General features: G+C 32.5%; 1 protein-coding gene and 1 pseudogene across 18 annotated transcripts in view; one reads left to right on the top strand and one right to left on the bottom strand.

The window, feature by feature from the left end:
- Positions 1 to 26288, top strand: part of FOXP2 (forkhead box P2) — a 245159-nt gene that overhangs the window by 117885 nt on the left and 100986 nt on the right. For 4 of the 18 annotated variants that reach the window (XM_011372407.1, XM_011372406.1, XM_011372405.1 and 1 more), the window contains one exon: positions 12414 to 12488. The exons of 13 other annotated variants lie outside the window; for them this stretch is intronic. In XM_011372407.1, the coding sequence (XP_011370709.1) occupies positions 12414 to 12488 (75 nt within the window). Of the gene's footprint in view, positions 1 to 12413; positions 12489 to 25223; positions 25263 to 26288 lie in introns of all 18 variants that reach the window. One more of the 18 variants, XM_011372409.1, reaches the window with a different exon arrangement.
- LOC111746959 lies at positions 22208 to 22326 on the bottom strand (annotated as a pseudogene).

Raw genomic sequence — 26288 nt, 5'->3', positions numbered from 1 at the left:
GCTGCTTCCCCTGCAGGGATCAGAAAAGAGACTGCTACATCCTCCAGTCCCCTCATAAATTCCTAGGGGTGACTGTGATCTGAATTGCTCCCCGCTAAGGAATAAAGCATATAGTAAAAGAGATGGTGGTACTTTCTAAATTTGGACAAATGAAGGTATGACAGTGTTTTGTTTTAATACATAGTTATAGGTATAACAGTGGCTCTTCATGCTTCATTCATTCAATCAAGTCCTAATCTAAAAATACATTCTCATGAAAAAGATCACCAAAAGGTAATTAAAGATTTTGGCCAATCCATAAACTCCAAGGTATCTAGAGTTAGAGACAGTATGAAGCTGTGATGCTCTGTGATATAAGTAAAGCAACGAATGTTTCCTTTTGGTCCTGCCACTCACAGCTTTTGATATTTCTGATGACAGATGCATTTCAGAAGTACTCTGAATAACAGTTTTTCACTTGTTTGATACTTAAGAGTATATTGCCACAAGTCTACCAGCTAAACTGAGATTTCTACTAAGAAAAAAAATAATAACTTTATGGATACTTTTATTACTTTATGAATAACAACACTAAAACAAATTGAAGGCTACATAGTACACTCATTCTATTACTATCTGTTTGTTTTATTTTTCAGCTATTGAAATTAATACATAATATATTGTTTTTATGTTAAGCAAGAAAGACTTTATATAATGTTGATTTCTGCCCTGAATCCTTGGGCTCTAACCTAAGGATTATGTATATATTCTTGGATAGAAGACAAGGTGAAAAATCTAATATTGATTCTGTGCTTACTGACTTGATTTGAAATATTCGGAATATAGACTTACTCAGAGACTGGAAGCTGATTTGATACATTGTACCGGCCATTCTGAAAGCCATTTCAATAGACTCTGTACCATGGTATTTGTTTTAGAAATAATTGCATGCAAGTGTAGTTTAACATCTTTACTATGTCTCTTATTCCTAACCAGACATTTTTCATTAGATATAGTTTGAAAATCACAATAAGAAAAATATATTATCTGTGAAATTATATTCTGAATGCCCCAAATAGCAAAGAAAGGGACAGTATCCAACTAAATCTGGTACGAAGCATTTCTTTTTTTCTGAACCTCAAATTTTAAAATGTTTATTTCATTTCTCTTAGTGTTGCATTATAAAATTGAGTTGAGGTCTTCTGTTTTCCATTTTTTCACTTCAGTTTACCACAAAACTTTCTTGAAGATGAAAATATGCATCTGTGTCAAATTAAATTATTTTATTACTTCTTGCTTGGTAATACAAAATTTAAGTTATTTTTGTATCTTTATGGCAATACATTTCACATAAGTTAAATTTTAGTACACTGTATTCTTACAAACAGAATTTTCCAAGTGGAATTTTGATACTGAATTGACTATATACTATAATTTACTAGTGTACTTAAGGAACTAGGGAAAGAGTATTAAGGAATAAAACATATGCAAAGACCTAGGAAAGGAACTGATTGGTATGTACAGGAGCGAGGTTTCTGGAAACAAAAAGTTATTCCTTGCTATCATAAAGATTTAAATGAATGTCCTGTGCTATTTTGTATTTGTCACAGTTACTTCTTCAGGATTATAGTAATATGACTCTAGATACCTCAGAAATGCTTTTATCTATTTGATCCTTTATTTAATCCTCCAAGAGAAAAGGCGGGTGGTGTACACATGCAATGATGAGAAATTTGAAGAACATAAAAACCTCTTTGCTTTGCATGAGACTCTTGAAGATCTGGCTTCTGCTTCTCTTTCTGTCCTCATCTCTGTCATCCTCTCTTCCCCAGCATTCTTTCCTCTGACCTTGCTAGACTGTCTGTGTTTCTCTGAATGCAGCAGGGGGTCATATACCTTCAAACCTTCATACAGGCTATCCTTGGGTCTTAAATGCTCTCCAACTCCACCCTACCCCATTTGTATACTAATGTCCATTCATTATTACTTAGTTTAAAATCCTTTTCTAACCTCTATCAGTCATATAAGTACTTCTCTGTTATATTCCCATAGCACCCTGTCCATACATCTGTCATAACACTTATTGTGATCTCCATCACTAGTAGTCTGTCTTCCCAAGTTGTCTATAAACTCTGGGTTAGGGACTCATACTTGACTTTGTATCCCAATTCTTAACCTAGTTAGTAGTGTTCTGTAATGCCCTGCAGAAGTGAGAAGGACTCCTACCAAAATTTGGTTCAGATGTCCAAGCTTATGGCACACTACACACAAAAAAAATTTGAGAGAAATGTTATTCCTCACATGAGGGGCTCCTGATGAGAGCTGTTTGGGGCACAAGCAGGCCCAACCTAGCTTGGGAAGTTGGGAGGAGTAAGTCGGGTCTTTATGGTTGGCCAGGGTGGGCGGTGCTGAGGAAAGATCCCTTGAGCCGGTAGCTAGTTTAAATTTACCTCCATTTGGCAAAGGAGGATATTTATGCACAAACTTTCTGCTGAGGTGTAGAGCCACAGGTGAAAAGAATGTCGAGCCAGCAATCAAAATAAAAAACGGAGTCAGACTATTGTGACACAAAATAGGTGTTCATTAAATACTTGGTACTTAAAATAGTGAATGAACTACAGTCAGTAATTAATCTCCATATCATCAAAAGATACATTTTAAGCACTTATCTATCCTATACACCATCAATTTCTATATGCTTTCTCATTTTATAAAGTTGTTTTAGCATGGCGTGTTTCTTACATTATATTACTTCACCTAACCTCCTCAATATAACAAGCGACGGCTATATTTTCTTTTAATTATAACATAAGAAGAAGAACAGAAAAGTAAGGACTATTATTTTTATGTGAGCATAAGCTACTTTTGCCTAGCCTCAATATACCCAGCGGTAACAAATCTTATACATAGAATCTGTCTGCTTTAATCTATTAAATAATTATTATATACTTAAAATTTTGTCTTCCATGTTCCAGATGTCCATTCAGGTCCTATTTATTTTTTATATAAGAGCTTTAAAAATTCTCTTGAACAAAGCAAAATGCATGCAATAAGTAAGCCAAAATACAACAATCCACCAGCACTGTGCAGGTGTATTTCATACCAGAAGTATCTGTTGACTGCTGCCTTCATTACCTTTCAAAATGTAATAACTACGTCGCCTGTTAGGAGTACTATGGGCATTTTTCATCTTTCAGTGACTTTAGGTGCAAGAAAGATACTTGATAAACATCCCTGGAGATTCAAGTTGTCTACCTAGTCAGAGAATAGGTGTAGGTTTTATATTTCTCATAGACAGCTGCCAGGTCATCTGCCCCCTCCTTGATCTCAGCCTCACCTGTGCAGACAGCTGGGCTCTGTGGGTGAGAGATGTCCGTTATCTTTTCTATTGTTGGATCCTCTGCTGAGATTTCTAACAAGGGTGCCAATTAGTGCCAGTTATAATGGTGGCTTTCTGAGGTGAATAAGAAAGGGATTAACTAAAAACTGGGCAAAAAAATCTGACTTCAATACTATCATATTTTGTAATCTTTGTTAATTCTTCAGTACTTTTTAACCATGAAATAAAGATTGAATCTTATTTTAGGAATGTTTTAGGAATGTCAGCCAATTCAATTGCTTAATATTAAGTACTGTAAAATCTCAAATCCTCCAAATATCTATGATATGTGGATTGAGACAATGGACACCAATAAACTTTCTTTGTTAACATTTACCTAACCTTTTTTTTAAATACATATATTTAAGTTTAGAATCTGTTGAACAATGAAAAATGAAAGAGTATATAATCTTAAATTACTATAAAAATAAAAGATGCTAATACTCATCAATAATCAATACATTAATAAACTGTTCCTGTATTGATATTTTTATTCAACCTAATGTTTTATTTTGCCATTTTTACATATTAAATTGTGCTTTGTAGAATGTAAAGTCTGATCATACAAGGTGACATTTCAAGGAGAGGAAATAATGTATTTATAATGCTGAAATTACAATAGCTATTTGTGATTACTTTACTTAACTTTGCCAACAGTAAAATATGAAGCCAAGATCATGGTTTTCAGCCTTATCTTTGGTCTATTGCCTAAAAATGGGTCATAACCAAAATTTGCTCAAAAATGTATTTTAAAAGCTACCAAAATTTAATTCTAATGTTGGTAGTGTAACAATTGATTAAAATATTTTCTTTTTAGTTTATATCTTTGATTTCAAGTTATGGAAATAGACATAACACATAAATAGAAAAGTAGAATCCATCCAAAGGATATAGAGTTTCTCAGAGTACAAAGGAAAACTAAACAAAAATCTGGTCTCAGAAAGGACAAGAGGCAGAGCTAGATCTCATGGAAAGGCTCCTTGGGTCCCAGTATTGGGGTGAATGGATTCTTATTTATTTTACAAATGTCATATACATCAAGAATCAGTTCCTAGGAGAGGGAATCTGATTGGCTTACTCGTGTTAGCCATCCACCCTTGAGCCAATCCCATCAATTTACATCTGAACATTGGAGCTGGGTTGCAGAATGAGGGTGGTCTCCAAAGGAAAATACTGGTGCTGTTAGAGGACTAGACACTGAGTAGACAAAAATCAATAAATTCCCTCCTTTTGAGAAATGCAAGAGCATAGAGAAATATAGAGAATTAGCACCAACTAACACATTTACACATGAAGTTTCACTAATTTTTAGAATTATACCTCAATCTCTGCAATATATACACTTTTAAAAATTATATAAAAATAAAATTTATTTTAAAGAAGTTGGCTTTCTATTTAAGTAAATACAATCTTAACTACATTTTTAATTTGAATAATTCCTCTATTAAGGAAATAATAGTCCTTAATTTAATTTTGTAAATTTGGATTTTCCTATTGAATGTTTTACCAACGAATTGTATCAATTGGGCACATTTTTACCAAAAAAAAAAAAAAAGAAAGAAAATATATATTATTTTTAAATTTTTACACTAATCCATGAAGAAAACAAATATAAAATGATAAACGTGTATTAATCAATAACTTTAACAATATTCTCTAGGCTTTGAACCAAGTTTTTAAAAATCCGTTTGATTCGGTGGACCTAAGGAATCTTTATTCTGATCACAAACACAATTCTTTCTTGTTATTCCTCAACACACCACCACCCACCTTCACTTCTTACTGATTGAGCTGTATTCCATGATTAATGATGACATTAGAGACATTCACTATTTTGTATTATTCTTTCACCCTGCTACAGCACTTGTTCATCCCTTCTCCAAACTATATGGCTTTCCTTACTCCTATTCTCAAGCAAGCTAATGAATATTCCTCTTTTAAAAATCACAATATCAAGCAGTATTATCTCCAACTTCAGCTTAGCCTTCATCGCTATTTAGCAATTGTTTAACTGGTCTTTAACACTTTACTTGCCCTCTCCCTACACTAGCTTTCCATCTTCCCTGTACCCTTTAAGCTCCTACTTCACACCTAGCCCCTTTATTTTCAGTGACTTCACCTCTAACTTCTGACTTCCAAAGAAAGTTTAGAGGCTACCAGGCAGGAACTCCTTCAGCCTCTCTCATCTCTATTCTTAAAACAAACTTACTGGCACCTCTAATTATGCCCTTTTGTATCACAAAGAGATATGTTCTCCAAGGCCAATTTATCTTCCTATGCATGTTACCTGCCGTTACCCATCTTTTCTATGACCTTCTCCTGTCAGCTAGACATATGCTTTCCTATATATTCAGTCTCCCATTTTGCTGTATCTTCCCATCTTTAAAATAAAAAACACCAACAAATCGAAATCTTACATCAACCTTTATTTTATATCAGGCAATCTTCTTAATCCTCTTTTTACCTTCATCATTAAACTTTGGAAAGAATTGTTTACGCTTCAACATCCATTCCTTCTTCAACATACTATATTTTGGTTTCTTTCTCTACTACCCTTCTGAAATTCTATTAAATATCACTGACAACCTCAGAGAGTTGTATTCAAGTCTCATCCTACTGGACCCTGTCAAAACATTTGAAACTTTTGATACTACTTCTCTGATCATATCTCTTCTCTGTATTTTGATGGCTTTTCTCATCTCTGTCCATAACTTTTTTTTTGTTCAACTGTTATGTCAGTGATGCTGAACTCTGGCTGCACATTATCATTACCTAGGATGCTTATTTTAAAAAAAAAGCCTGAGCTCCACCCTAGCCTAATTAAGCCAGAACCTCAGGAGGTAGAGCCCAACATGAATATTTATTCATAGCTCCCCAGACATGTTAAGACATGGCCATGGGTTGAGAACCATTCCTTTAGATGATCGCAGTGACACAACTTAACTACTCTCGCGGAGTTATTGCCATGTAGGGTGGAAATCTCAGACATCTATATATCTTGCCTTCTTTCCTAAACTTAAAGCTCACGTACTCAAAGTCTACTGGAAATATCTATCTGATGTCTTGCAGTCACCTCTAATTTAATATTTCCAAATGAAGCAAATTCTCTTTCATTCCTGAAAAAAAAATTTTTCTTGCATTTTCTTATCTTGCTAGTGGTCTCACAGTCTAATCTCAATGTACCTAATTGTGCACTCTATCACTCATTCACTCAGGTTGTCTTCAAATCCTCTGAAGTTTCTCTCTCCTCAAATTGAGTATCCTTTTCTCCTTCTCTATGCTGCTGATTCAGTCCTTGCTATAACTCTCTGGTTAGCCTTTGGACATCTTAGGCTGCCAGCCACCAGTTTTTCCCAATTTCAGACATCCCACACACTCATGCTTTTCTTGTTTCCTAGAAAGAATAGCTACTACACTCCTTTACCTCAGGACGTAACAGAAATATTCTTTGTCTAATGAGCAGAACTTTCCATAGTACTAACCTTTCCAGCCTTATCTTTCATCACTTCTCTCCATCCATACCACATTCCTGCTATACCCAAATTATCAAATTTCTTAGGCACAATCATAAATCCTTTGGATTCTCCCTTACTTCTCTGCTGCCTCTTTTTTCCCCAAGTAATAAATTTCTACTCATTCCTTGGGAGTCAGCTAGAAAATAACTTTTTTCAACATGATCAAGCTGTACTTTTTACCTCTTCAACAATGTATTTGTCTTTAATGTAGGATGTCTTGATCAAGGATCCATCTAGATTTCAGAAAGACTATTAACATAAATGGAGGAAAAAGTAGTCTCAGTTTCACTTCTAATTAAGAGTAAATATTTTCTTTTATTTTGAATGTAAGTAACAAACCACAGTATTTGTGACATTGTCAGTATTAGCAGTATCTGTGACATTGTCACCAATTAAGGCATTTTCATATCACATCACAGTTGGCAAAAATATCTAGAAATATTATCAATGCTTATTACTACTTTAAAATTATAGTGGTTATGAAACCTGTCACTATATCTTATAATTTAATGCATTAATAAAGAAGTACATATTAATATTTCACAAAAGTTGCTTTGTAAATATTTTGAAAACTGAATTGAAATTTGGAATTAGAAAATTAGGTAAACAGATTTCCTCTTTAATTCTTTTTATTTTATTTTTTGCAATTAAATATTTTTCTGAGTAGGCTATTTTAGATTTTACCAGATTGCCAAAGGAGTTCAAAACACACAAAAAGCTAGGAACTCCTGCAAATGACACTTATTTAGTTGCGTCCTAATTTTCTGGACTGGTTTTTACCACTGTCTTTAGAGGCAAGGACAATTTTTATTCACTTTTATAGCCACATGACTAATATAGTTTATAGTATATAGTAGGTATTGCAAAAGTGTTGGCTGAATAATAGAATAAAACAATGAAAAAAAATCACCTGGCACACGTGTATCCTGAACACGGAAGACAGTGTTTCTCAAAGTGTGATCATAGTCACCGAGATGCTTGTTGAAATGCATATTTCTGTGCCCTATCTAAGATCTTATGAATCTGAATCTCTAGGAATGAAGCCTTGAATCTGTAATTATTACAGCTTATCCAGAAATTTTTTTACATGCTAAAGTTTGAGAATCTGTACAGGAGGATATATGATGCACGGCAGCTTTAAAAAATAAAAACATGGACTTTTTGTAAATAATTTTGACTCCCTGGCTTCATTTGCCTTCTCTGCAAAGCCACACCATGATGGCCACACCATGATCCGCTCAATATCATACGTGGGTTTTGCAGCTTGTGCACAGAAGGATGTAAGGTAGGGCTAACTCCTTCTTCAGAATGAAGAATGAAAAGTCTTCAGGCATATGCTCATATTGATTTGGTCTTCTGGCATACACGGTCCCTGGGGAAGGATGAAGTACTTTGAATTTTCAAAGAAGTTGTTCATATCATCCTGGTACAATCCTGGTTACACTGTCTCTGGGACAATTTCCATCATATGTGATGAATGACCCCAGAACATTCAAACAAACCAAAAAACTTTAAAACAGTTGGAGTGGCAAAAAGACCAATCAACCACTTAATGTAGTTTTTGTTTTATATCATGTCAAGAATGTCCACTTTTAAATTTTTACGCCTTTAAAATGTAGGCCACTATACCATTTAGATTATACCCCAAATGTTGTGGCCCTAAAATTTTAACACGTTAAAGAAAAATTTGAACATACTTTCAGCCAACCTCAAGAAACAAATTATAATTTAAAATATTTTCACTTGTCAAGAGAGATCAACATATAATACCTACTTTTCTATAAAAAATATACCTTCATCAACTTTTAAAAAATCATATTCTTTTAGAAATCATTTTACCTTGTCACTGAATGGAAACACACTCTAATGACAGACTGAAAGCTATTCGAATATAGATACAATGGCTTGCAATTTTTCATATCCTTTACAGAGTACAGAATTTTTACATCCTTTACACATAGTAAGATTTTAATAAATTTTCTATTTGAAAAAATTGAATGTTATTCTGAAGCAATAATGTAACTAATAAATATTAAGTCCATATCTAATAAACATTAAGTATATGGGTAACAGCACTATTCTAAGTACTTTACAAATCAATGTATTTAATAATCATATGACAGTGTTACTTATTACCTCCTTTTAAGAAAGAGAGAGGCCAAGAGAGGCTACGTATCTTGCTCAAGGTCACATTTCTAGCGAGTGTTGAGTCAGGGTCTAAACTCTGGCAGACTGTCTCCAGAGCTAGTATTCCTATTTTCAACACTAAATGACTTACTCTTTATTGTTTTAACAGAAAATTACTATGATCCATATTTAACTAAAGAATAGATTCCTTCTGAAGTTAATGTTGAAAGCCCATTCTAGTACATTGTCTTGGCCTTTTCACTGTTAAAATGTTCTTTGGTGCTTATTTGAAACAGATGTAAACACTTAAAATATCCATTCACATTGTGTTTCCCTGTGATTTGCTGGACTATGTCAGGTTGCCTCCAGGAGACCCATTTCTAAATGACTGATTTCATTTGTCTTTCTACTCCTTTACAGACCTGCACCTTCAGGGAGCTGTTAAAGCATGGTTGGTCGGAGGTTTATTAGCATCTCTTGCCAACATTCTGTCTCTTTCAGTTGTAGAAAGCTCTAGGACAGCCAGAAGAAGCTGGGTGGGTTTTTCAAAGCACAGTTTCTTCAAGCTTTTTGGAAATACATGATGACTGGCTAATGGTAGTACAAAGTTTATTCTCACATACTTTTAACTCCAGGAGTTATTAGTTGGGAGTTACTTAAAACTCTATGCCTTTCAAATGGGTTCCCTTCTCTCTGTTATTGTTCTTCAGTAAACTTAAGATTAAGTTGACTTTTTATTTTCAAAAACTTTGCATTTTAGCTCATTATGTTTATTTTTTGTTGAACTCTTTCTAAAGTTTAAACTATATGTATTTTATGATTTTGCAAGCAAAGTGACCAGAGCAGAAAAATGTCACTGTGAGTCCTCAGTGTGGGGCAGTCTCTCTCTCTCTTGTCCCTAAGAATAGATTAATGACTATCAGTTTAATATACGTTTATTTTTATCCGTGGTAATAAGAAAGAGTTCCCATTGTCAGACAATCAGTGTTTTTAGTTAACCAAAGTTTCTGTTTAATAAACAAATGATATCAGAGATTTTACACAATCAAAAAATAATGAAAATAGCTTTGCACCAATCAAAACATTATATCTTTTTTGATGGTTCAGAGAATCCTTCAGAATCTTGCTTTTTATCAAAAGTTATCTCAATGTTTATCAGCCAAAATCATGTTTGGAAAACGAGAAACAATTAAAGAAGATATATTTGAATTACACTTAGATCTACTGAAATTATGTTTCTGAGTCTTTTGAGCTAGAAATGGATTATATTGTCTCTCACAGTGAAGCTTCACTCTACTTCCATCCCAAAGCTCTAATCTGTAGAACAAATATAGTGAAAAACTCCTTGTAATGAAATCCTGATATGTTTTGTACCTGTATCCTTTTACCGGTAACTACACCATTTTATTCCATAGCATCTTTTGTATATTTTTATCGCTGTACTTGTACATTGTCTAGAAGTTTCTTGTTCATGTAGTCCTCAAGCGCTGAGATTTATACCTCTTTATATCCTCCCTTCCAACTCTGTGATTGGAATGACAAATCTTCAGCATGTTTTGTCTGTGGTGGAGACACAGGTACAATATTTTATTTAATGTGGGTGTTCTTGAAACAGTATAGGATGATGTTGCTTATTTATGGAGCTTAATTTTCACTGTTAAATATAAATAGTGTCATGACACCTTCAGAGTTCTTGTGATGCTCACTTATTTTTGTTTTATGTAAGATGAGTATTGATTTGAGGATTTTTTGTTAGTCTGATTCATTGCTATGATATGGAGTAGCATGTTTTTTTTAGGATGCTTGTGACCTTGTTAAATAGCAGTCCAAAAATCATGTAGCTTGTTTTGATTTTAACCAAAGTTACAGCTGCCTAGCTGTAAAGCAGTTTCTCTTATTATGACTAGTTCTTCAACTTGTACTGTTTTAAATTGCCTGCAATTAGCATATTTCAACCTTATTTTTAGGTTTAAATTGCAGTGTGAGAGTGTACTCTCCTCTTAGCTAATTAGTGCTATCAAGGAACAGTAGGTTACCTCATTAGTACCATGTGCATTTAATTAAAGAAGGGAAAATTGGAGTTAACCTCATAGTTAATATTTTCACAGAGTGCTACAATGCCAACACCTTCAATTGGAGTCACACCCCTGTGTATCTAATTATGCACTGATGCCAAATAAGGTTAGCAAGAGTACTACACGGCTGTTGACAAAATAATTTAGATGAAAATGTGTTTGTTGGATTCTGACAGTAAAATATAACGAACATTTTTTCCTTAGTCTTCATCTGCCAGCATCAGGTGACATTCTTCTTCATAGAATACTGAAGGAAAGAAATATCTTGGAAGCCATTTTCCTGTTTGAATTAATATTGCTCTTATCTTGGAAAAAATGGCATATAGTCATATAAAGCATCTACAATCCGTTTCTTAAATAGTGTCCCTTAACTTCAGAGATATTTTTGAAAAGAATTATTTATAAGATGTAATATTTACATGCATCAAACCACTACAAATACTCCCTGACACCCCAATCACATCCCTCCTTGCTTTTCTTCTTTTCTGATATATTTATAATTTCCCTTGTGTATTTTATGAATGGGGATCGTCCTTTCATATCATACATGAAGTCTAAGAATGTGTTGTCACACAGTCTATTCAAATGCAGTGTAGTCTTTTTGCCCTACAGACAAAATCTTTGATATGTCTAACACTACTTAGGTAAAAAATGACATCCTATGTCATTTATCAATAAATAATCACTTTGCTTTTGTAGATAGAAATGCAAACTATACATTGGAGTGTAGAGAGTAGTTTTCATGGCACAATTCAACAGGTTTTAATAGACATAGTGGATTTTGCCTCCATTGTCTTAAATGTATGTTTAATGCCAATACTTGTATTATAGTAATGCATAGTCAAGACAGTTTATTTAAAGAGATTCTTGTGATTGTTCTTACATTTTATGACAAAACAGGATTTATGTTCATTTGTATTAGTCATAATTGACAAGTCATTATTTTTTTTAAAGAGATGAAGTTTTAAGAAAAATAATATCCCATACTCTAAAATCATAGTACCACTGAAATCTATTTAACATTAGCAATAATTTTAGCTTAGAAATGGAAAGTGGAATTCCTGTCAAGGTCATGGTAGACTATCAATGAATTTTTTGGTTAGTAGTTTATTCATTGTGTTCAAATATTCAGTTTTGCATCTGCCAAATTATTTCTATTTTTAAAATCTGTACTGTTATTAACTATCAGATAAAGATAGAATAGTCTTATTTATGTTGACCTACCAAGATAATAATCAAAAAAACCTTTTTAAAATAAGTGAATTATTAACATAAGCCTTAAGAGTGAAAAAAAAAAAGAAAAAAAAGCCAACTCCTGATTCTCTTTGTTTAATCTAGGAATTGCTTCCAGAAACAAAATTATGTATCTGTGGCCACTCTTCTGGTGATGGGCATCCTCACAACACATTTGCAGTAAGTTACACTGGGCACTTAGAAATTCAACTACTAAGCACAAGGCCATAGACTGAATGTCGCTAAGTAGATTATCTATAATTTTCTATTAACCACTCCCTTCCATTGATGCAGATAATCAAGACATGACTAATGTTCAGATACAGATATAATTATTTGTTTTCCTGTTACTTCTTATATTCTTCCATCAGTTATATTTCATCACATGTATAGTTCATAGTTTCTATGCTCGATGCCATTAAAGTTTACCTTAAATATATAAAGGCATGTGGCTGTATCACCACTACACTTTTCTTGAACTTTTAGGAATAATTTATTGAGATAGTACTGATATGCAGAATATAAATGGATAGAGATTATCGATAGATACAATACATATTTTAGGGAAAAGTTGCTGCTCCATGTTGTGTAAGTTACTGTAGAAATATGTCAAGGCCTTTTTTTTTTTACATATTTTGTCACTGGAGTGTAATTTGCCTCTTTAGATTACAATAGTCAATGAAAATTGCTTTTGTGACCTAATTCCCATACCAGTTAGCCTTGGAAATGAATAGCAATGCTGAAGTAGCCATTCAAGAATTTTTAAATAGAGCAACTTCATGTTTCTATTTAGCATGGATACTACTTGTATTCCTAAGGAATCTCTAAATATGTAAGTCATATGCATATTTTCATATATAGATAGAATTTTTGCTTATTTTCTCTAGAATTGAGGTACTTATTTAGTTTCCTTGGACTAGAGTATTCTTAAATTGACTCACCCAAAATTTATTTTTTTTACTATCCTATCTGTAATATTTTCTAATATATAATTGATAGAACATAACGCAGTTAAGGCTCTTAAAAACAAATAATCTTTATCTTCCTGAATAAAGAGTAAATATCAAATTTTATACCTTAGTTTAAAAAAGAAAGATTTTTCTCTATTAAAATAGTGTCATTAATATGGAAAGCTATTCTTTGTGAAAATATATAAACATGAAACATTTTTTTAAATGTTAGATGCGTAACAGAAGTAGAAGTGGAATCAGCAATATTATGTATATGTTATAGAAATAGTGAATGCAGAAGATAGGTAATAAATTTCGCACATAAAAGCTGGTTTCATAGTGATCTGATTTTATCTAGTTTGAGGTTTCATTCATTTTAATCCTAAAGTGTTTGCAACTCCTGAGCTTTCCTTGAAGGAACAACATTTGAAAAATAGAAAAATTAAAAAGTAGCGGTAAGTTTTGCTGAAACGATATAAAATTATGTGAAAGACTAAAATGATCTTAATTTCTAAATATTCTCTGTATATTTTGAAAAAAAGATAAATTTAAGTTAAACTGTAAAAATAACCATATATTTTAACTTAATAATTAAGAAGATTCATCCACAAATATGCTTTGAAAAAGTAGTACATAAGAAATGGAACAGGCAATATTTCTAATTAGTGACACTTTTTCCTTAAATAATCCTGATGGAAAAATTGTTTTCATTAGACTAAAGAATGAGCTGGCTTAACTACTAATAATATTTGTTTTTTATCTAAAACTACTCCTACCATTAAAAAAAAATTATTCTACTGATGTAAAAAGAAATATATAGTCAGATCTTTATATTTTCACTGAAAATGTAAAGATTGTGATTACCAATTTATTGGTCTTTCCAAAGGTATGACAAATTGTTCATGGCTGCCTTGAGTTGAATAGGAATCTGAGTTTGTCCCATGTGTTCAAGACTGCAATTAGTCCCTAAGGCAGAGTACCAGGATGAATTAGTGAGACCTTCATGGTTTGTGGGGAGAGGGAGCATGGCAGTGCATGGACAAGTGTTTGCCACCCCTGCACTGCACCAAACTTGACACTTAGTCACTGAATGACTTTGCAATAATGCTTCTTGGCTTCATGACACAACTACATATTATTAAGTAGGTGCTTTTTTTTTTTAATTGACAACCTTAGATATAAACTTTCTGTAGGTGAACATGGCTACATAATGTGATTTAAAATCAAGTTGCAAACTAAAACAAATACTATTATTTATTGTTGACAATTTCCATATGACAGACATGACTGTCAATATTTATTAAGTTTTGTAAGTACCAATATGCCAGAGTGGTACTCCACTAAGTCTGAGGCACCATGAGATTACTGGTGGGCTAAAAGAAAGAGAGGTGTAGAAAGGATAAAAATACTTACAATTAGCCATGTTCTTTTATAATGTATATAACTGTCATTTATAATAAATTATGAATCATTATAATGGTTCTATTGTTCTAAAAATAGTTCTAAAAATAGAAAAATTGTAATAAATTTTTAGGTGATCCTACAAAATGCCCTATAAATGAAATGGATTAATTTAATATCACACATATTACTTCCATGGTTGATCAACTGTCACAAATAAAAAGCCAAAATTTTGAGGCATGTGTTCCAAGTTAGCAGATTAATTTAATTTTTACTACCCACTTTCACTTAAAAAATAAAAATCTTAAAAGTTTATTAATAAGCCTGAAGTGCTATAAATTGCAGGGGAAAAAGTCACTTACAATTACTAAATGTAGGTTAAAGCCCTATTACCTTAAAGAAATAAGTAATGTTACATACTTGATATTCGACATTTTCAAAAGCTCTCCATCATACCATCCTTTTTCAGGTGTTTATTATATCAAGTTCCTAACAAAAATGCAATAAAATATTTTCTGGTGTTTTGGTATATAAGTAGCCATCAGACATTAGCCGCTATCTGTGTATTGTACCTCCTTATTATCATGTTTTTGACAATAGTGATACTTTTATGTACCCACAAATTGATTATATTTATTGTGTCTTTACTAGTTCATTGTAATACTGGGTAGTAATAATTGTTTACGTATAATCTCTATCTGAAAGTTGTAATCTTAACTTCTGTCTACCTATTATATTTAAAAGAAATATTTGGGCTCCATAGATTGTATGGTTAATATTCTGAGAGTAACAATATAATATCTCTACTACATATTCTACTTTTAGAGGAAAAAGCACTAAGTTCTGGCTTTATAAGATGGGAGTATGAGAGCTAGAGAGCTTCATTGTAAGAGATTACCTTTTAATACTTGCTTTTCACACAATTTTTTTCAAATGATGTATATTTAACTCTAATCTGGAAAAAAAACCCTTCACTTATTTTATTTTTCTTTCAAACTTTAGTAATAGGATAGATGCCTTTCTTTTTCCCTGATATATCAAACAGCTTTACAAATGGCTAACTCTACCAAGATCCTAAATTTCACAATCTTTGGCTACCCTGCCCCACAATCATAACCCAGGTTCACTCCTCAGTAACTAGACCTTGTTGTTACCTCATCTGCCTGAATGGCCTCATTAACACCTACCTGCAGATAATCTTATTGTTAGTCTTGCCTACAGGTTTTTACACCTCAGTGAATGCTATTTTACATAGGGCTCTGCAGGATAGCTCTAAGTGCTAAAGCAATTATGTTGAATGCTTAGAGTCTTTGCCTTTTTGGTCTTATTTTCAAAACCTGTAGCATTGGGTCAAATGAATATTTAGATGAGCAAAATTTGTTGGACCTATAAACTAAAAATGACACTTGACGAGTCTTGGGCTGCTGGTTTATATCTCATTCAAATTAAATTGCATTGACAACATTGAATCTTTCTCCCTATAGATCTTTACTCTGTTATGATTGCCTCCTGAATGTTTCATTTCGAAAGGAATCATGGATTGGAAGAAATAAGAAAAAGGCAATAGTGATAGTTTTAAAGAATTTATTTTTTGTTCCAAATTAATTTCTCTTAGGCTTTGAATAAATTGTACCCAGCACCAAATAATCTATCCATTGGGCTCTTGAATCAGCTTTCTAGATTGGATATTACTTGATCTTTTTTTAGTTTCATGATCTTAATCTGTAAAATTGGGACAGTAATAGTATCTACCTCATAAGATAGTAATAGGACTAAATTTGATAACCCCAAAAAATACTTAGCAAGATGACTAACACATAGGAAGTGTGCAATAGATGTTCAACTCAGTATCTGCAGTAGCATCAGTATACTATTGCTTGAACCAGAGGCAATTCTAGTTGACGTAAATTTTAATATATATTTGGTATTAACACTAAATAAGAGACATTGGGCATTGTACTGCTGGTCATGACTAAGACAGATGGGAAATATTCCTTACTGAGAAGAAAGTCTTGATATTCATTAATTGAACACTGACTTAATTACTCAAAAAATCAGGGTTATCCAAATGTTTTCTGATTTGTTATGTGGAAAATAGCAACCTGGAAAAGAAAGAACCCTGATTCCCCAAACCTAAATGATGTCCTGGAAGCCAAGGAAAGTTGTGACTAAAGAATGAGGAAAAGTGTCCCCTCAATTATCTGTATCCAGCTAGAGAGCAGGAATATTCAAAGTTAGGAAATACAAGTGACAGTGCCATATTACCTCCAGTGTATTCTTCTTTTCTCAGTTATACCTGTATTAGCAAAGACTAACCATAAGTTAAAGACAAATTACTACCTACTAACTAACTTATTAACTAACATACTGGCAACAATTAGCCAGGGATGATGCAGTAATTTTTTTGGAGAGTTCTTCGTATAAAACCTATATTGCAAGATTTAATGCTTTGCTATTAGTGTAAAGTTGTGGTAGTATAAATTTAAGTTCATTATGAAGCAGTACAAATTAGACTTGTTAATTCATCATGTTTATTTTGAGTAGTTTTATTCACTATTATGATAGTATCGGTGTATACTAGGTTCTTTGGTATGAAATAAACCTTAGAATAATCAAATATTTCAGTTCTTATCTTAAAGCTGATTTTTTTAATGCCAGTAGAGCTGTATATAACATAGTGACAATGTTTAGGGCTACTGTTATAACCTCCTAGATTCTTTATTGGAAATAGAACATAGGTTTCTGTTTTTAAAGCCTTGGCTGACATTTGTATGCAACTTCTTGATTAATCTTTTTCTCTTCTACTGTAATTCAAGATATCAATAATTATCTTTGTACACCTCACTCAGCTGAGATGTAGCTCCCTGGCTCAGTTCATTCTAAACACCTCTCCTGAGTGAGTGCTTCTCACCTATTTTATTGCAATATTTGAGATTGCATGAATTCTCTTGATGTTGGTTCCAGGAAGAACCAGTAGCAGAGCTTTTTCAATGGAGACTTCTCTTTGAAATTTATAATGAATAATTTACTCCCCTTGATGATTCACTAAAGCATTCGTATGGCAGAAATTGGAGGCTGATGAAAGGATTATTTATTTAGTTATCTGGTTTTGTTGTTAATATATTTTTCACCAAATAAATTGATACACGCATCAGAATATATGTGCAGCAATAATGTAAATTTATGGTGCTCATTTAGACTATATATTTTTTCACATTATAAAATTATTTGTAATGAGCTGTTAATGATAGTCTTTACAAATATGAAATATAATCTGCATTAACTTCTAACAGTTTACTCTGTGGTCATTGCATATTTCTAAACATCACATAATAAAGGCATATTCCATATTTATTATTTGTATTTCTGTTTATAGAAATATTTTTACATCATTTTATTTTAGCATAATGGTAAGTGAAAGGCACAAAAACAAGTCATCATAGTGTATAAATCGGGGGCTCGTGAGCTCACGTGCACACATGAACATACATATACATATCTTAATGGTCAATTATGTAAAAGAATGTGCATGCATTTTTATTGAATTCTGTCTGTAATTTTTCTTTCTCTTCTTTTTGAAGTTAAATTTTAAATTTGTAATTTTCATTAGGCAAATGAGTTATACACAGGATTAACAAATTATGGAATCAAATATTCATTACTGGCACCATCCATGCAGCAATGTATTTACTTGAAAATATTTTTAAAATGCTGGACTTTTTATATAATTTTCGTTTGTACATAGGACATTACATTAAGGATCACATGGTTCTCATTGACATTGAAACTTAAACTTGAAAGTACACGCTGTACTTTAAATCGTGAGCCAATGAAATTCAGAAGGCTTACTATTAACAGAATTCTGTCATTTTATAATCATATAATGCATCATATGACTTAGATTAAATTGCATTTTTTTACTTCGAATTTATCATATTCCTAATAAAGATAAATTTGGTGCAAATAGATTCACACTACTGATAAGATAATGAATAAAGTCAGGCCAAGTTAAGTATTTCCAGATGGAACTTTTGTAATATTCAACATTAAGGAACAATATGAAATGCTCATGGAACCATATTTGTAAGCTCTTTTCCCTGAAGTCATGATTACCATTCCAGCAGAACTGTCTCCTATTCTCTCTTAAGAGTTATTTTGTAATATTGACAGAGCACTAATCCAGAGCACTAATTATAATGGCATACTCCAATTACACAGGTTATATGTTTAATATTTTAAGAATAACAATATAATATCTTAATTTTAATTAAGAATTTTATATGTAAAATATTTAGTCTGGCTTAAAAACAGACTATATAGAAGGAGAATAAGAGAACTTAAGAGTTCTTACTTAAGTACCTTAAGTCAGAATATCTTGAGAGTTATTACAGAGAAGGGAGACATCAAGTATATATCTGAGAGATAAATTATCATTAAATTAAGCATAATTCATAAATTTACATGTGGTTGTATAATTTTGGAGGTAGATAGTATTGATAAAATGGTGAAATCAAAATTTTATATATGAGCTCAAAAGGTTTAGGAATTTAATATTTCTAAAGCATTATATATGCATACCTAGTGGATATTTTTCTGATAACATAGGTAATTAATGCAAAATTAAAATAAATAAAATAATATGAATAACAGATGTACTATTGTTTTATCTCTAAATCCTTGTTGCCTATAAGTTGCTTAGCTCTTATATTCTCACATATTAAGGCCAGAAAATATATATATATATATATATATATATATATATTGCATGTTTACCTTTGTCTCTTTATATATTACCTGAGTAGTCACTCTGTTTTATTAGAAGGCTGTGCCATGTTATTGCATTGCCAAAATAAAGAGTAGGGGATGGCTACCCAACATGCATTTTTGTCCTATATGGACTGATAGAATATTTTAGCTACAAGCAGCCTTATGATTCATCTAATTCTTCTCTATTTTACAGTTAAGAAAACTAATAAGTGACTTCCCTAATATATTACCATTATTTATTGAATTCAAGGGGGAGCTATTGTCGAAATGATAGTTCTTTAGTCTTGAGCCGTTTCATAAATATTAATTTTGGCAGGTTATATATTTTAATTTTAATTCTATATATCTGTCAAATCAGGAAAACACTCAGCTTTTCCAAATATTGCTAATCACATTTACCTATGAAAAGGTTTTGAAAACCCGAAAGATTTCATGATCACTTTTAAAATTACCATACATATTACTTGACTACTTGTGGTTTGTTGAAGACATTTTTAAGATCTCAATCAGATCTGTGAGATAGTTTTATTTATAGATTGAGGTTTTAGAAAAGAAAAATTCAAGAATCTTCAGTGAACCCCTGAGAAACATTTTAAAGTAAATTGTGAATCCCAGACTATTGATTTATTGCTTGCATTCTTTTATTAGGACTTCAACTAGAAAAAAGAATTATTTTTTAAAGGTATACAGTACATTCCTAGTTTAGTTCCCAATATTTAAAGGAATAAGCTTAATGGTTACAGAGTCTTAATCCTTTACAATCATTTTCTTTTTTTCTAGACTACATACCTAAGCAAAATCAGTTGCTCTATAAAGACAAAAAAAGAGAGTTTCTCTGGCCTTTCAGGTCTGATTACTATCCATCAGAAAAATGCTATGTCTTAACAATTGAAAATAAGTGAATAGTGCATCATCCTTAAAATACAAAGGAAAGGAGATAATATTTTAAGTCTGATATTGAGATGTCAAACATTTAAATAGGTAAGCTCAGAATGAATTATTTAATTGACCAGATGAAAATGCTAAATCTATGACATGCAACTTAGATCCTGTAAAATATATTCATAGCACTTGTTGTAAATTGACTACTTAAAGCTATAGAAATGAATACAGAGATTAGAATTTTAATGAGAAATTGTGCTTCTAGAAAAGTTCTAAAAATATTTGGGACAATCAATTTCACTATTATTAATAGTATTATCACATACTTTTTTTATTCAGACGATCATATGATAAATAATTGCTCCTATTTCTCTGTCTCATAAATTGTTCATAGACCTTAATACCTGCCCAGAGTCTGCTAGATAAAACTACAAATCTAAGGCTTGTAATCATGTAATTGCCCACCACCCCCTCCACCAAGTGGGCTCTTTTTCTTTCCTAACCTTTTCCCCTATTATTTTACAAAGACATTGAGTCTTGACTTATATATCTATTTTCTGTTTCCAAACATGTAATATCTCATTTTCTTCCTATTCTTTTTTTAATATTGTTATCACTCTGTAGCTTTCTTTTCTGCTTATCACAATTTACAGGTTTTACTAGGCCCACTGAATTCTATCCCATATGAATGCCTTTTCACCATTGTAGTCCACACTGATTAATCACTCTTTTGATCTCATATGTCTATACTAATCCAATCTTCATTTCCGTAATTATTCTTACACAGCCCCCTGATACTCAGTTCCATTCAGTACATATTCACGGAGCATATACTATGAATAACTCACAAGATTACAAAAATTTTCAGAAAAATAATGAGTAATCACCTACGTTTGAGAAATATAAACTGTGAAGATGGGAAATACATAATTTAGGACTAAAGAATCAATATAAACTGTAAAACGAGATTTAATCATTGTACCGAGGAATTGGAGACAGATAGGTAGAAGGGGTTTATTTGAGGTGAAGTTTTGAAAAAACAAACAAAATATAGCAGATGTTCTCCACACTAGAACTATAGAGAGCATTCCAGGCATTGGGAACAGAATAAGCTAAGTTATAGAAGAGAGAAAAGAATAAGTGGTTTACAAGCTATAGTATAATGTAATGTATGTGGGTAATTGGAGAACATTATTGGAAAATATTGATATATGTAGTCTTTAAATATGGACGAATGCCAAAATTCGAAGTTTTGAGTGCCCTTTTTTAAGGACCTTAAAAATTCTATAAAGTTTTGAGCAACAAAGTGGTTATTACATAACCAGATTATCCTTTTTAAAGATATTCTTGAGGGCAATAGGAAGAAGTAATTGGAACTAGAAAAATATTGGAATCTATGTGTCTAGGTTAAGAGGGTATCATCTAAAAAATTAAGAAAGATAATCTTAACTAGGGGAAGGACAAGATAAAAAGTAAGAGGACAGATTTAAGAGAGAACAGAACACTTTAATTTCAAAATTTATGTTGCAATTAGAGAACAGAAAAAAATTGAGATCCTTGGAATTTTGTGCCTGGATATTTGTATTTGGCTGATTGTGAACCTGGTAATGTCTAGAACACAGGAAGAATTGCAGACTTGGTGGTAGGCGGTAGGAAGTTGGAGGTGATAATAAGTGTTGTTTGAGAAGTATATTTATATTTCCAGTGGGATAACCCTGTTCAGGGCACAGTTAACAATCAGAGATGATATGTTTTTGGAAATTATACCATATGCAGGAGACTAGAGTCCATAATTTATTTTTTTATCTTTTTTTATGTTTTTAGGCAAGGCAACACTTGGTTGACCTCACAGATTGCAAGGACCTTGTAAGTTTACAATCCCTTATTTTTTATTTTTTATGCCTACAACACCTGGTCTTCCTAGGTGGTCTCCCATTCAAGTACTAACCAGGACCGACCCTGGTTAGCTTCCGAGATCATATGGGGTCGAGCTCGTTCAGGTTGGCATGGCCGTAGACCCTAGAGTCCATAATTTTGAAGGAGACTGTAAAATGGAAGACAACCATAGAAAAGTTGTAAGACTAGACATTGGGTAAGGAAGAAAGAAGAACCAAGAAAAATGTGATTAAGACAGTAGGGAACCAAAAACCAGCAGTCAAAGGACAATAGAAGAGATTTTTTTTTTTTTTTTAAGCTAAGAGATATTTTAAAAGCATTATCACAGACTGAACAGTGATTTTAAGACTGAAACATGATGCAAGTCATCTAATTTGGCAAGAATGTTTTTAACGTCAGTGACTTGAATGGTAACTAAGAGAGTATATGTAGAGAGGACAAGTAGTATCCACTATTTCTTTGGGGAAAAAGCTGATTAAAAGGAAAATGATAGGCTGGGGCCTTGAGAGGGAGCAAAAGTGAGAAAAGATGTTGGGGAGAGGAGGCGTAGAAACGAAAAGATGAAAATGCAAAAAGGAAAAGAATAAAATGTTGAAACAGTCTGAAAGGTGATGGGGGAAAGTGCTGGCATCAGGGGTACAAATGAAGGTAATTTATCTTTAAAGGGACTAGAAACCCATTTTCATCTGAATTGGACAGAAATTTGAAGATGAGTAAACTCATAGCAAGTTTATTACCTTTTTTATATTATTCATTAGATCTATTTATGCCTTGGTCTACCATTGTGTCCCACTCCCTCAGTGTTATGATGTCTAAATCTAAACTTTATATCACCTTTTAGCGATTTCTGTTTCTAGAACAAACTGTATAAAAAGGAAGGTGTATCATGGTTTTTAAATTTTTCTAGTTATGACAGTTTTATTCTCACCACATTTTATACTCTATGATATCATTAGTTAAAAGAATAGCTACTCATTAGAGTTAAAATTTTGCAACTCTTTTCTCATAAGAGACTCTAATAACATAGTCACAATGTGAATGTTCTTTATTTCCCTTCAGAAATTTAAAATGGATTAATAGAGATCCGAAGGACATTAATTATTTTATTAAACATTTAGATACATTAAGATTTTGAACTTTTTAAGTAATTGGTTAATTTTTAGTAATTAATAAAATAAACCTTTTTACTTTTTAGAAAAAAACTTTTAGTGAAAACATAAAATGTAACTGGATTGAAATATATGTAGAAATATTATGATAGTCTCTTTTTCACTGTTTAAAATTTTAAGAGCAATCCAATAAACCATCCACTGAAATTGTCCTTAGATGTACATTCAACTGCTTGATTCTGCATTTAGTATTATACGGTATGAATGCAAAAATATGACAGGGTAAGATATCCTTAAATCAAAAAGCTCTTTGTTCATAAAATCAAAACTAAAATGTAAGGAAAACAAAGTTAATTAATTAAAAAGTAAAAATAAAAGACATAATAGGGACCTGTTTTTGGAGCCTGTTTATAGCAGTTAATATTTCTGCTTTACAAAGTGGACCTTAGGTGGTAGAATTTCAGGAATCAGTGGTAAATGACTGGAAGTAGTGTATTCTCTCCAAATAATTATGTGACTTCCAAACAAGGAGTTTCCATATCATTCTTACTAAAAATAATTCATTTTAACTTGCCGAAAAGAATCTTTTTCCTTTTTTTTAGTTTTCTGTTCCCTGCTAAGCAAATTTGTTGAAGCTCTCCAAACTGAATTAAATTGTTTCTCTGTTTTGCCCTCTTTTGGGGTTTTGGTGAAAGTATTGAGTATGTCAGCTTTTATGAGGCAAAATTGCAGTGTGGTCATGTTGGCAGAAGCCCCCTCTTTAAGGTACAACAGCCCCTTGCAGTAATTTTTATTATACCTATACATACCTTTTTTTCTCTCTTGAGGAAACCAAGCATAACTCAGCAGTAAAATAATTTGTCTAGGGTCACATTTTAGTAGATGATTAAGTTGAGATCCAAATTCAGGACTGTCTGACTCCAAGATCTCTCCTTTACATCATACCACTTATGGCATTCTTCTGGGTTTTAAATATTGTTTAAAATAAAGCTTCCTAACTGGACTTTGGGTGGTAAACACACAATAGAATATACAGATGTCAAATTATAATGTACACTTGAAAATTATATAATTGTATTAAACAATGTTACCCCAATAAACTTAATTTTTTTTTTTAAATAATATAAAGCTTCCTCCACCACATCAGAAGAATGCCCAGGTATTTCACTCATTTTAGTGGTCTTGAACACTTTGACTTCCCTTTTCTTTACCTCTCTTAAGCCAGGGATTTTTCAACTCCGCCCACTTCTGATAAGAGCACCAAACAGATTTGATAATCACCGGGCAAAGTTCCAACTTATGTACTCAAACAATTGATTTTTTTCAATCTGATAACATCCTATATATTTCCTATTAGTATATATTTCTTTATCTTTCTCAAATCAACACTTTACTCTCATTAAATTTTCTATTCTCATTAAATCTTCTCTTCTGTTTGACAGTTGAAACACTGTTTAGAATTCTTGTTTGTTCTGTTTTTCTAAAATCTCCGCCTCCTGCCAAGTGTCTTTTTATTCCCCGTTTTTAACTGACTCTCAAAAATAATCAAAATATCCACTCAGCACTAAATATTCTTAAGGCTTTTTCACCTTCTTGCCTTTACCCACTCAAGTCTCTCTCTCCTCCTGATAGCCAGGGTGGTGAGTTCATCAAGACCATATGATGTCCTGGATAACAAAGTTTCATCTGGCTACCATAAAATCTGTATGGAATGGAAAGCTGCTCCAGCTTTTTCTTTGCTAGATTATTATTTTGGAGGGAAATAATTATTTAGCTAAATAATGAGAAATGTCTACAAGTACTTCTAACCCAGTGTCTGGCACATAATAGATACTTTAAAGAGTAATCTTTTGCTTCTGTGGAATTTTGTTTTATCATTCATAGTGCTTAATCTAATTATCTCTTCATAGAATCAGGAAGGAAGTATGATTCTGAGTGAAAATGTAATAGTAAGCAATATTTACTTTTTTTCTCCATGTACCACCTAATGGTAGTTTTTTCTTACTGATCAAGAAAGTTTCTAAAGGACTACGATCGTTGGGAATCGCCTGAAGGCTAGCTGAACAGAAATTTAACAACTGGGGACTTACAGAAGAGGCCACCTCAAAACTGGATCTGCCCCTCACCAGCCAGTCCTCACAGCCAATCAGCCCAAGGGTCAGTCCCTTCCACTGAAATGCAAACAGCAACCAAGGCTCAGCTACAACAGAAGGGCACACATAACCCATACAAGGGACACACCTGGAGCAGCTGGCTCAGGTGACCAGGGAATAGTATACCACTGGGCCCCACAGGACACCTACTACATAAGGCCACCCTCCTAAAACTGGAAGACATAGAAGCCCTACCTAATATATAGAAATAAACACAGAGAATAAGCCAGAACATGGAGATGAAGAAATATGTCCGAAATGAAAGAACAGAAGAAAGTTCCAGAAAAAGAACTAAACAAAATGGAGACAAGCAATCTACCAGATGAAGCATTCAAAACAATGGTTATGAAGATGCTCGATGAATTTGGAGGAAGAGGAACTGAGTAAGTAAGAACTTCAATGAAAAGATAGAAATATAAAAGTCGAGATAGAAAACAAAAAAGAACCAGTCAGAAATGAAGAATACAATAACTGAAATGAAGAATACCTTAGGAGGAATTAACAGCAGATAAGATGAAGCAGAGGATTAAATCAACAATTTAGAAGATAAGGTAGCAGAAAACACCCAACCAGAACAACAATAAGATAAAAGAATACAATAATATGAAGATAGTTTAAGGGGACTCTGAAACAACATCAAGCATGCCAATAGTTGGGGTACCAGAAGATGGGAGAGAGCAAGGAATTGAAAACCTATTTGAAGAAATAATGACAGAAATCTTCCCTAACTTGGTGAAGGAAATAGACATAAAAGCCCAGAAAACACAGAGAATTCCAAACAAGATGAACCCAAAGAGATCCACAGCAATTAAATGTCTAAGC

Source organism: Pteropus vampyrus, unplaced genomic scaffold (genome assembly GCF_000151845.1).
Source record: "Pteropus vampyrus isolate Shadow unplaced genomic scaffold, Pvam_2.0 Scaffold206, whole genome shotgun sequence".
Lineage (NCBI taxonomy): Eukaryota > Metazoa > Chordata > Mammalia > Chiroptera > Pteropodidae > Pteropus > Pteropus vampyrus.
This window is presented reverse-complemented; position numbering and strand designations above follow the sequence as displayed.